Source organism: Schistocerca gregaria, chromosome 2, assembly GCF_023897955.1.
Source record: "Schistocerca gregaria isolate iqSchGreg1 chromosome 2, iqSchGreg1.2, whole genome shotgun sequence".
Classification (NCBI taxonomy): Eukaryota; Metazoa; Arthropoda; class Insecta; order Orthoptera; family Acrididae; genus Schistocerca; species Schistocerca gregaria.
Genome location: NC_064921.1, coordinates 419,804,170 through 419,815,143, shown reverse-complemented (window position 1 = coordinate 419,815,143; position 10,974 = coordinate 419,804,170). Strand labels below are relative to the sequence as shown.

The 10,974-nt window shown below is 40.3% G+C and overlaps 1 protein-coding gene across 1 annotated transcript in view; it reads right to left on the bottom strand.

Annotated features, from left to right (window-relative positions):
* Nucleotides 1–1,031: 1,031 nt before the first annotated feature.
* The window catches only part of LOC126323780 (leucine-rich repeat-containing protein 15-like), a 108,484-nt gene continuing 98,541 nt past the window's right edge, over nucleotides 1,032–10,974 (bottom strand). Inside the window, exon 4 of the mRNA XM_049994781.1 lies at nucleotides 1,032–1,794. Within this exon, the coding sequence (XP_049850738.1) occupies nucleotides 1,517–1,794 (278 nt within the window). The 3' untranslated portion in view covers nucleotides 1,032–1,516. The remainder of the gene's footprint in view (nucleotides 1,795–10,974) is intronic.

Sequence of the window (10,974 nt, the reverse complement as noted above, 5' to 3'; positions counted from 1 at the left end):
TTCGAAAAGTAAGGAACGATCGGTCGCGAAATTGAAACCACAGTGAAAATCCGATGAAACTTGTGCAGCTGCGTTGGGCAGTGTCTATAGTACATTCATAGATGGCGTCATGTTGCTCCCCCAAGTTCTGAGCGCACAGTCCCCCGCCATGTATGGGCGCCTGAAGTGAAATACGATGCTGAGACTATAGTGTGGTCTAGTTATTTTATTGTATGTTAACTTTTTTCTGTCAGTACATGTCGATCATATATATTGTCTATACGATGTTTGGTTGGATTGTTATTTTTTTATGACCAGCTAGTGTTGTTGTTTAGTATTATATCTGTGTCCCTTGAAAAGTTAATTTCTGCAGACTGAATTCATATTTACTATGAATATGAACATATACACATGTATCTTAGGTTATGCATTGATGATTATTGTATGTTCTTAGTGCTCCTCTACCCCCCCCCCCCCCCCCTTGAAACTTATTTCCTTACTGTGTGGTGAGTGCTTGGTATATTGTTTCATTTGAAGCTCACTAATTTGATGCAACCTGATTTCCAGCAACCCCACATAATGTAAATGTCATGAAATTCCTGCTTCATGACACTTATTGGTCACACACTGCAGGGACAATGATAATGCTCCTGCATTGTTTTCGATGGGAAGTGTTTCATCACCCTCCATGTAGCCTGGACTTGGCTCACAGAAAATTGTTGGAAATCATGGGAAGCTATCTTCGTTGGTACGATGCCATGTCTATGACAGAGCAGCTACGATGCAGAGAAGTTGATGGTAAGTGCAGCTAACTGTTGCAAATAAAACAGTTTCGAGATCCACTGTGGTTTCTGGATAGCCATCATAGTATTTAAACATGCCTGGCATCTAGTACCTTTCCATGAGCTTGAAGGCTTGCATCATTGTCATCACATGCATAAAACGAAAATGGGGTTGGTTAAAGACATAACATGCTGCTGCTGATCCTGTACGCCACGTACAGTCAGAGGAACAAAAAGAGAGTACAAAGCAATGACAATAATTAACATCGATTTGTATTATAAAATATTTATTTTTTGCCACTTTCATCAATAAATTATTTTCATTATTCCTGGGACAACTTTATTCAGCATGCACATGAATTCTTTCTTTGTGGAGAATAGTAATGGTGACTGTTCTATTATCAGTTTCTGTTTGTGCTGAATGTATCATCAGCTCCTCTCCCACTCACAGCAGCACAGTACAGTGTAGTGTTGCAAATCTTGACCACATACACACTTTGCTTGGCTAAGCTGTTCACTCGTGCGTTTGTTTTGAAATTGTCAGATAATTGGTATATACTCCACCAGAGTGGGTTTGACGTCCAGTGCGCATTTCGCAATAATGTTCAGCTGCACGTAGCAGATTACTCACGTCCCCACATTTTCACTAGGAGCTACTGAACAGACTGTCTTTGGTGTCTGAGTGCAGAGCGCCGCGCTTGTGCTGCCATCTGGACGGCAGGAGACTGAACAGAGGTGAGCCAGCAAGGCGCCCGTTACTCCTCATTGAGAATGGCGATGTGGTCCCCATCGCTGCCGCCGCCGGCGGTCCGGCGCGGCCCGTTGCTGATGCGCACGATGGACGCGTCGCCGGCGACGGCACCGCCCCCAGGCCAGCAGCGCCGCGGCGCCCTCTGCAGCCAGACTAGGGCGGCGAGCGCCGCCACGGACACAGACAGCAGCACCGCCAGCGCCACCGCCCACGCGTAGTAGCCGTGGCACTGCTCCGCCACGCGCGCCTCCAGCAACGCCGCCGCCGTCTTCTGTGCAGAACCTGAGGCAGAGGGCGCGGCGTTCATTCAATATGTCCCATATTACATTCCACGCAAAAGACAGCCTATCAAAAACGTAGCGGGGGGGGGGGGGGGGGGGTTACAATTAAAGCGCAGCTGCTGACAGACGTCCAGTGAGGGCCGTTAATAACGTATGGCAGCGAAACGTGGTGACCGGCAGGTGCAAATCTGGCGCTGCGAATGCAAGAAGGACGTATGGAAATGTTAGCATACATAATGAATTAGGAAAAAAGGGACGTGAGCGGAAATGCTGAACAAGTGAGAAAGACGTAATGATTATTTTATTACTAACTGTCACTTACACAGTTTGTTCAATATGAGCACCGGAGACGTCGACGAGATGCTGTGCAGCGTCAGATTTGCACCCGGTGGCCAAAATTGTAACTATGTTTTTTCCAGTGTAAAGCGGTTCCACATTAACGCATTAGCGTATGTTCCAAGTTTCGCTGCCATACGATAATTACAACCCACGCTGGACCTCCATGGATAGCTGCACTTTAATTACAACCTCCTAGTACCACAAGATGTGTCCCGATGCAACTGTTGTTAGTGATGTGCCATACTACAGAACAAGTTTGGGATCCAAGATGTAATGAAACGCTTCAATGACATTATTTTCACGACAAACTGGTGCACATCATACAACAAACAATTGAATTGGTGTACTGAATACACACCGATACTCAGAGAAGCACCGCCAACACTCAGACTACCAGATTACCTGATACACAAAAATAAGAAATTAAGAAATTATATGCTTTTAAGTTTTCTTTATAATGATTAAATATATTATAGAAAATTATTATACTTAGGTACAAAGATACTAAAATATATGTTCAGGAGATATTTAAAATCGTGAAAAGTTGTGTTCAGTTTAATGAACGAAATTTTCGAAATGATTCAAATCTATTATTATAATTATTTAAATAGCTGTTAGTTCTAATTTGAAGAATTTCTACAGTGAAAATGTCATGAAATGTTACTGACTGACAAACTGTATCGCTTGATGTAAACAACTGATATGTACTTTTAGCATCTTTGATTTTGCGATACTAATAAGCGTCAATGGCATTGATCTCTATACTACATGGATGTTAAACTTCATCTGTCTGATTGCGTCAGCCATATATGTCCATACTTCGTTTCTTACCAAATTTCAACATGGTTGCTAGGAAATGTCAATAGAACATTAAAAGAAAATGCTTTTACATTCAGCTCTCACACCAGCCTATTACATCACATGTTGACAAAAACTTCAAAACAAGAAATCTGTCTGTAGTTCTTTGTCACGTACAGACCAATTGAAATTCGTTTGCCAAATTAAAACATGGCGGATAATGGAAGCACATGAATCTGAAGACACCATGCTGTTCTACACTTACAGATCAGACTTTTACATCCAGGTTGCATAGTGATTACTGATCAATGTCACTTTTTTCTGAGTTTATTTTTGGTGTACATTAATGTTGGTCAGTAATATGGGATCTGTCATGTTCTATTGTGAGACATAGCACATTCTCGTCTTATTTGTGTGTGGAACATCTGCAACTTTTGATTCAAATATCACTACAGTATGTAGCACAGATAGGGAACATTTTTATCCTACCATAACCAACTGCAAGGTTGGCAGTAATTCATTCATTCATTTTATCAAAAACTTCTCTTACTGCAGTAAACTACCACGTTTTCTCGACAGTCAAATCTTACTATTTTAGTAACCTGCTTGAATCTGGCTCGGCTCATGGTAGCAGTATAAACAAACCTCCCTGGTGTGTAGGACCATAAATCTGTAACAGATGACTTGCTCACGTTTTCCTTTCCCATAATAATATGTAGCCCTGTATATGCCATGAATTCAAGTATGTCTTGGGTATTTTCTGCTTCAGTGCCTCTTCATTGGTATACTTTATTATGATGTTGACAATTTCTGGAGACAGAAATTTGTCATATGATTCTCTTATTGTTCCTACTTTACCTTTGTCTCTTATGCACTCTCTTTCTGTCACTATGTTTTGTGCTATTCGTCTTCCAATATGAGGATGTTTGAAGCTATAAATTTTCTCAGTGCTTCAAGCTGCGCCGTCATCAGTTTCAGGTGCCCAGAGTTCATCCTCAGCATGTGTAGGTACTCTATCACTGTCCATATCCTCGTGAACAACACATTCCTCTTAAGGTTAGTTCACTACATCGTCAGTTTCATCAAATTCAATTTGAGAATCTGTAGATTTTTCCAAAACCTGCGATATTTCTCCTTCAGCAAGTAACTTCGATACATTTTTAATCACAGTTGTATCTAACATTGGACTGAGTACCACTGAACAGGAAACAATAAAGAATGAAAGGGAAATGAATCATTGCTGAGATCATTGTTGCTGTCAACCGAGAAAAATACTATGTCCATATTTTCTAAGGTCACATAATGCTATATTTGTGGAGTAAGACGGCCGTTGTGGGAAGTCGTCGAATCTACTACTTAATGACCAACTCCCTTAAACTTAAAAAATTTTCCGACTAAGCATAAACGAAAAATGTAAAACAACAATTACAGAATCTTGAAGAAGACTTCATTAAAAATAATTAAATATTATTTGCAAAATTAAAAAAAAAATAAAGTACCTGAGCAGATTTCAATATTTTCCAAAGGTGGAAAATTCACTATCAGCTGCAGAAGACAGAACGAAAAGGTGGAAACAGTATACTGAAGGCCTTGTCTGATAGCGTGACTGAACAACAAATGGGAGTCGATATGAAATATATTGGTATCCTGCTTGATACTCAGAGTTTAATAGAGCATTGGTAGACTGCCTTAAAATAAGGCATCTACATCTACATCTACATCCATACTCCGCAAGCCACCTGACGGTGTGTGGCGGAGGGTACCCTGAGTACCTCTATCGGTTCTCCCTTCTATTCCAGTCTCGTATTGTACGTGGAAAGAAGGATTGTCGGTATGCTTCTGTGTGGGCTCTAATCTCTCTGATTTTATCCTCATGGTCTCTTCGCGAGATATATGTAGGAGGGAGCAATATACTGCTTGACTCTTCGGTGAAGGTATGTTCTCGAAACTTTAACAAAAGCCCGTACCGCGCTACTGAGCGTCTCTCCTGCAGAGTCTTCCACTGGAGTTTATCTATCATCTCCGTAACGCTTTCGCAATTACTAAATGATCCTGTAACGAAGAGCGCTGCTCTCCGTTGGATCTTCTCTATCTCTTCTATCAACCCTTCTTCGGAATTTTTAAAATCATTCGGTGACATTGTGAGCACGCGACTATGCAAATTGGTGTTTGCAATCTATGAGACTAGAGATATACCATCAGACTTTCGAAAATTATCATCCGCACAATTTCGAATGTAGCAAGTGCAGATAGTGTGAGAAAAATCGCTCAGTCATCTTAATAGCTCACCCATCCAATTTGCTGGCAAGAGTAATACACAGAAGATTAGAATAGAAAATTGGTGATCTGTTAGATCACGATCAGTTTGGCTTTCGGAAAAGGTAAGGGCATCAGACATTTCTGACGTGATTGGTAGCGAAAGCAAATAGAGAGAATAATGAAGACGCGTTCGCACAATTTGTCTACTTAAAAAAAAAAGTCGTTCGACAGTATAAAATGGTGCAAGAAGTGGGAAATCCTGAGAAAAATAGGAGTAAGTTATAGGAAAAGACGGATAATATACGATATCTACAAGAACCAACAATAGTAATGAAAAACCAAGAAATAAATGCTAGGATTAAACCGAGTGTAACACAGGGATGTATTTCGCCCCTACAGTTCAATCTGTACAATGAAGAAGCAATGACAAAAATGAAGAAAATTTCAAGAGTGAGATTACAATTCAGGATGAAACGATACCAATGATAAAATTCGCTGATGCCAGTGCTACCCTCAGTGAAATTAGTGAAGAATGAAAGGAGCTGCTGTAGAATGAACAGGCTGACGAGTATAGAATGTGGACTGAGAGTAAAATAGAGAAAATAAATTAATGAAGAACGGTGGAAATGATATTAGTTGCAAACTTAAAATCAAAATCGAGAACCACGAAGTAGACGAAGTAAAGGAATTCTGCTACACATGGATCAAAAAACTTATGCCGGATGAAGCAAGGAGGACATAAAAGGCAGAGTAGCACTGGAAAAAAGGCATTCCTTCTCAAACGTAATATGCCAGTACCAAACATAGGCCTTAGTATGAGGAACAAATTTCTGAGAATGTAGTGAAAAATGGACTGTGGCAAAAACAGGAAAGAAGAGAATCGAAGCACTTCAGATGTTTTGCTACAAAAGGATGTTAAAAATTAGACAGACTGATAAGATATGGCACGAGATGGTTCTCTGTATAATTAACGAAGAAAGGAACATACGAAAAAATAAAACTGACAAGAAGAAGGGACAGGGTGACAGGACATCTGATGAGACATCAGGGAATAACTTCCATGGTACTAGACGGAGCTGTAAAGGGTAAAAACTGTAGGGGAAGACAGACTCGAATACATCCAACCAACAGTTGAGGAGGTAGGAGGCAAGCGCTAATCTGAGTGAAGAGGTATTCGTGGCGAGCCGCATCGAACCGTTCCAAAGATTAAAGACCCCAAAAGAAAGAAGGAGCACGAAATCTACCCATTCATGTGCGTCTACTGTTAGCAGGATCAACGTACTGATGTCATTGTGGCAAATATTAACCTAAGTGATCGTGGAATATAAATACAATTAAACTGATTCAACAATGGAAAGACATCTGGAACCCACGAGACATCGATGAGATTCTACAGAGATTATGTCAAAAAAGTAGATCATCGTAGATCGTTGGGGCCTCGAAGGTTACCAAGTGATTGGAAGAAAAGTGTAATTAATTCCCGTTTCCAATAAGGGCGGTTAGATATATATAATTATAGGCCTCTATCGCGGATGTTCATCCGTTCTAGAATTATCGAACATGTATGCTCACAAATGTTTCGGAGAACGAAAATTACCCCATAAAATTCAACACAGCTTCTGTTCTTTTCTTGTCTGAAATGCTTATCAACATTTCCATACAAGATGAAACTCCAGACAAATACTTTCATGAAAGACTTCCTAACACTTAAATTAATATTCAATGTTAACAAATTTCTCTTCTTCAGTAACGCTTTTCTTGCCCCAGCCATTTTATATCCTCTCTACAGCAGTCTTGATCTGTTATTTTGCTACCCAAATAGCAAAATTCATCTGGTAACTTCAGTGTTTCCTAATCTACGTCTATGTGACTTCTCTGTTATTCTCACTTGAATACCAGGCAGAAGGTCCTCCGAACCATGTTCAGAATATTTCTCTACCGTGGGAGTGGGAAAAATGTGCACTTAAATCACTCCGTACGACCTGTCGCAGATTGTGTTCTGTCAATAAAACGCAGTCTTTAGTTTGCCTTCCCAACAACATTCATTATCCACGTGATCGTTCCAACTTAAGTTGTTCGCAACTATAATTCTTAGATATTTCGTCGAACTGACAGCCTTTAAAATTGTGTGATATACCGTGTAACCGAAGTTTCCTTAAGCTCTCATATGGATGAACTCAAACTTTACCTTATCCACAGTCAATTACCACTTTTCGCACCGTACAGATATCGTGTGTAAGTGATTTTGCAATTAGTTTCGATATTCTGATGGCTCTACTACACGCCAAATGGTAGCAGAATATGCAAAAAATCTGAGGCCTGCTCAGATTATTTAGACTAGAAACAGCAGAAGTTCTTTAACACTTTCTTGGGAAACGCGAGATATCACTTCCGTTTTACTCGATGACTTTGATTAGAAGTCTCTTGTGAGGAGCGGTGTAAAAAATCTTAGGGAAACATAGACATGTGGAATTAATTGTGATCCATGCCGATAGCACTCATTACTTCGCGCGTATTTAAAGAGCTAGTTGTGTTTCACAAGAACGATATTTTCTGAAAGGTGCTATGTGTCAACAGACCATTTCCTTCGAGATAATTCACAATGATCGACCACAGATACGTTCAAAATTTAGTCTATAAATCGACGTCAGTGATATGGGTCTGCAATTCCTATTTCCATTCTGGAATATTGGTGTGGCCTGTACAACCGTCCAGTCTTTACTTACAGATCTTTCGATGTTAGAGTGCTTGTATAGGATTGCTAAGTATGGGGCTATTGTATCAGAATATTTACAGATCTTTCGATGTGGGAGTGGTCGTAAAGGATTGCTAAGTATGGGGCTATTGTATCAGAATATGCTGAAAAGAACCTGACTGGTATGCTATCTGGACCGAAGACTATCCCGTCATTTAAGCAGCTTCACTACACCGAAGACTTCTACTTCTAAGTCACTCATATTGGCTGTTGTTCTTGATTCGAATCCTGGAATATTTACCTCGTCTTCCTTGGTGAAAGAACTTCAGAAAACTATATTTAGTGACTCTGCTTAAGTGACGCTTCATCGGTAACTTACCATTGCTAGTAGAAGAAGAATGGGTATCTTTGAGGGATGAAGTAGTGAAGGCAGCAGAGGAACAAGTAGGTAAAAATACGTGGGCTAGTAGAAATTCTTGGGTAACAGAAGAAATATTGAATTTAATTGATGGAAGGAGAAAATATAAAAATGCAGTAAATGAAACAGGCAAAAAGGAATACAAACGTCTCAAAAATGAGATCGACAGGAAATGCAAAATGGCTAAGCAGGGATGGCTAGAGGACAAATGTAAGGATGTAGAGGCTTATCTCATCAGGGGTAAGATAGATACTGCCTACAGGAAAATTAAAGAGACCTTTGGAGAAAAGAGAACCACTTGTATGAACATCAAGAGCTCAGATGGAAACCCAGTTCTAAGGAAAGAAGTGAAAGCAGAAAGTGGAAGGAGTATATAAAGGGTCTATGCAAGGGCGATGTACATGAGGACAATATCATGGAAATGGAAGAGGATGTAGATGAGGATGAAATGGGAGATACGATACTGCGTGAAGAATTTGACAGAGCACTGAAAGACCTGAGTCGAAACAAGGCCCCCAGAGTAGACAACATTCCATTAGAATTACTGACGGCCTTGGGAGAGCCAGTCCTGACAAAACTCTACCATCTGGTGAGCAAGATGTATAAGACAGACAAAATACCGCCAGACTTCAAGAAGAATATATTAATTCCAATCCCAAAGAAAGCGCGTTGACAAACGTGAAAATTACCGAACTATCAGTTTAATAAGTCACAGCTGCAAAATACTAACGCGAATTCTTTACAGACGAATGGAAAAACTTGTATATGCCGACCTCGGGGAAGATCAGTTTGGATTCCGTAGAAATACTGGAACACGTGAGGCAATACTGACCTTACGCCTTATCTTAGAAGAAAGACTAAGGAAAGGCAAACCTACGTTTCTAGCATTTGTAGACTTAGAGAAAGGTTTTGACAATGTTGACTGGAATACTCTCTTTCAAATTTTAAAGGTGGCAGGGGTAAAATACAGGGAGCGAAAGGCTATTTACAATTTGTAAAGAAACCAGATGGCAGCTATAAGAGTCGAGGGGCACGAAAGGGAGGCAGTGGTTGGGAAGGGAGTGAGACAGGGTTGTAGCCTATCCCCGATGTTATTCAATTTGTATATTGAACAAGCAGTAAAGGAAACAAAACAAAATTTCGGAGTAGGTATTAAAGTCCATGGAGAAGAAATAAAAACTTTGAGGTTCGCCGATGACATTGTAATTCTGTCAGAGACAGCAAAGGACTTGGAAGAGCAGTTGAATGGAATGGACAGTGTCTTGAAAGGAGGATGTAAGAAGAACATCAACAAAAGCAAAACGAGGATAATGGAATGTAGTCGAATTAAGTCGGGTGATGCTGAGGGAGTTAGATTAGGAAATGAGACACTTAAAGTAGTAAAGCAGTTTTGCTATTTGCAAAATAACTGATGATGGTCGAAGTAAAGAGGATATAAAATGTAGACTGACAATGGCAAGGAAAGCGTTTCTGAAGAAGAGAAATTTGTTAATATAGAGTATAGATGTAAGTGTCAGGAAGACATTTCTGAAAGTATTTGTATGGAGTGTAGCCATGTATGGAAGTGAAACATGGACGATAAAGAGTTTGGACAAGAAGAGAATAGAAGCTTTCGAAATGTGGTGCTACAGAAAATTGCTGAAGATTAGATGGGTAGATCACATAACTAATGAGGAGGTACTGAATAGGATTGGGGAGAAGAAGAATTTGTGGCACAACTTGACGAGAAGAAGGGATCGGTTGGTAGGACATGTTCTGAGGCATCAAGGGATTACCAATTTAGTATTGGAGGGCAGCGTGGAGGGTAAAAATCGTAGAGGGAGACCAAGAGACGAATACATTAAGCAGATTCAGAAGGATGTAGGTTGCAGTAGGTACTGTGAGATGAAGAAGCTTGCACAGGATAGAGTAGCATGGAGAGCTGCATCAAACCAGTCTCAGGACTGAAGACCACAACAACAACAACATCGTACAGTGAAGGTATTGATTGTGTCTCCTTGGATTTCCTACCAGATTTGGAGCCAATAGTTTCTAGGAATCTATTAATATCATCTAACATTGAAGCACAGACTAAGTTTCGAGGTTCAATAACACGTCGCCAATTTTGTGGTTTTTGCGTTCTTCAAAATTTGCCGTGCTTTCTTCGTTGTTTCTCCACTACTTTCTGTATCGTGGAGATGAGTGCAATCCTTTGTTAATTTATTCGGTATAAATATCATAATTGCCACCGATACTATTTCTCTGAATTCAACCCATATCTTGTCTACACCTACGTGGTCTGTAAGGAGTAAAGTTTTTCTCTTACAAAGCCATCAAGCGAATTTTTATCAGTTTTGCTAAATAGATATATTTTGCGGTTATGTTTGGCGGATTTGGATTTTTCAGTGGTCAGTCTTGTTACAACAACCGTGTGCTCACTAATCCCTACATCTGTCATGATTCTCCCTATTTGCTCAGGATAATTTTTCGCTCAGAGGCCAAGGATGTTTCGCAACCGTTTGTACTCTGAATGTGACTTATGGGACTTAACTGCTAAGTTCATCAGTCCGTAAGCTTACACACTACTTAACATAAATTATCGTAAGGACAAACACACATACCCATGCCCGAGGGAGGACTCGAAACTCCGCCGGGACCAGCCGCACAGTCCATGACTGCAGCGCCTAAGACCG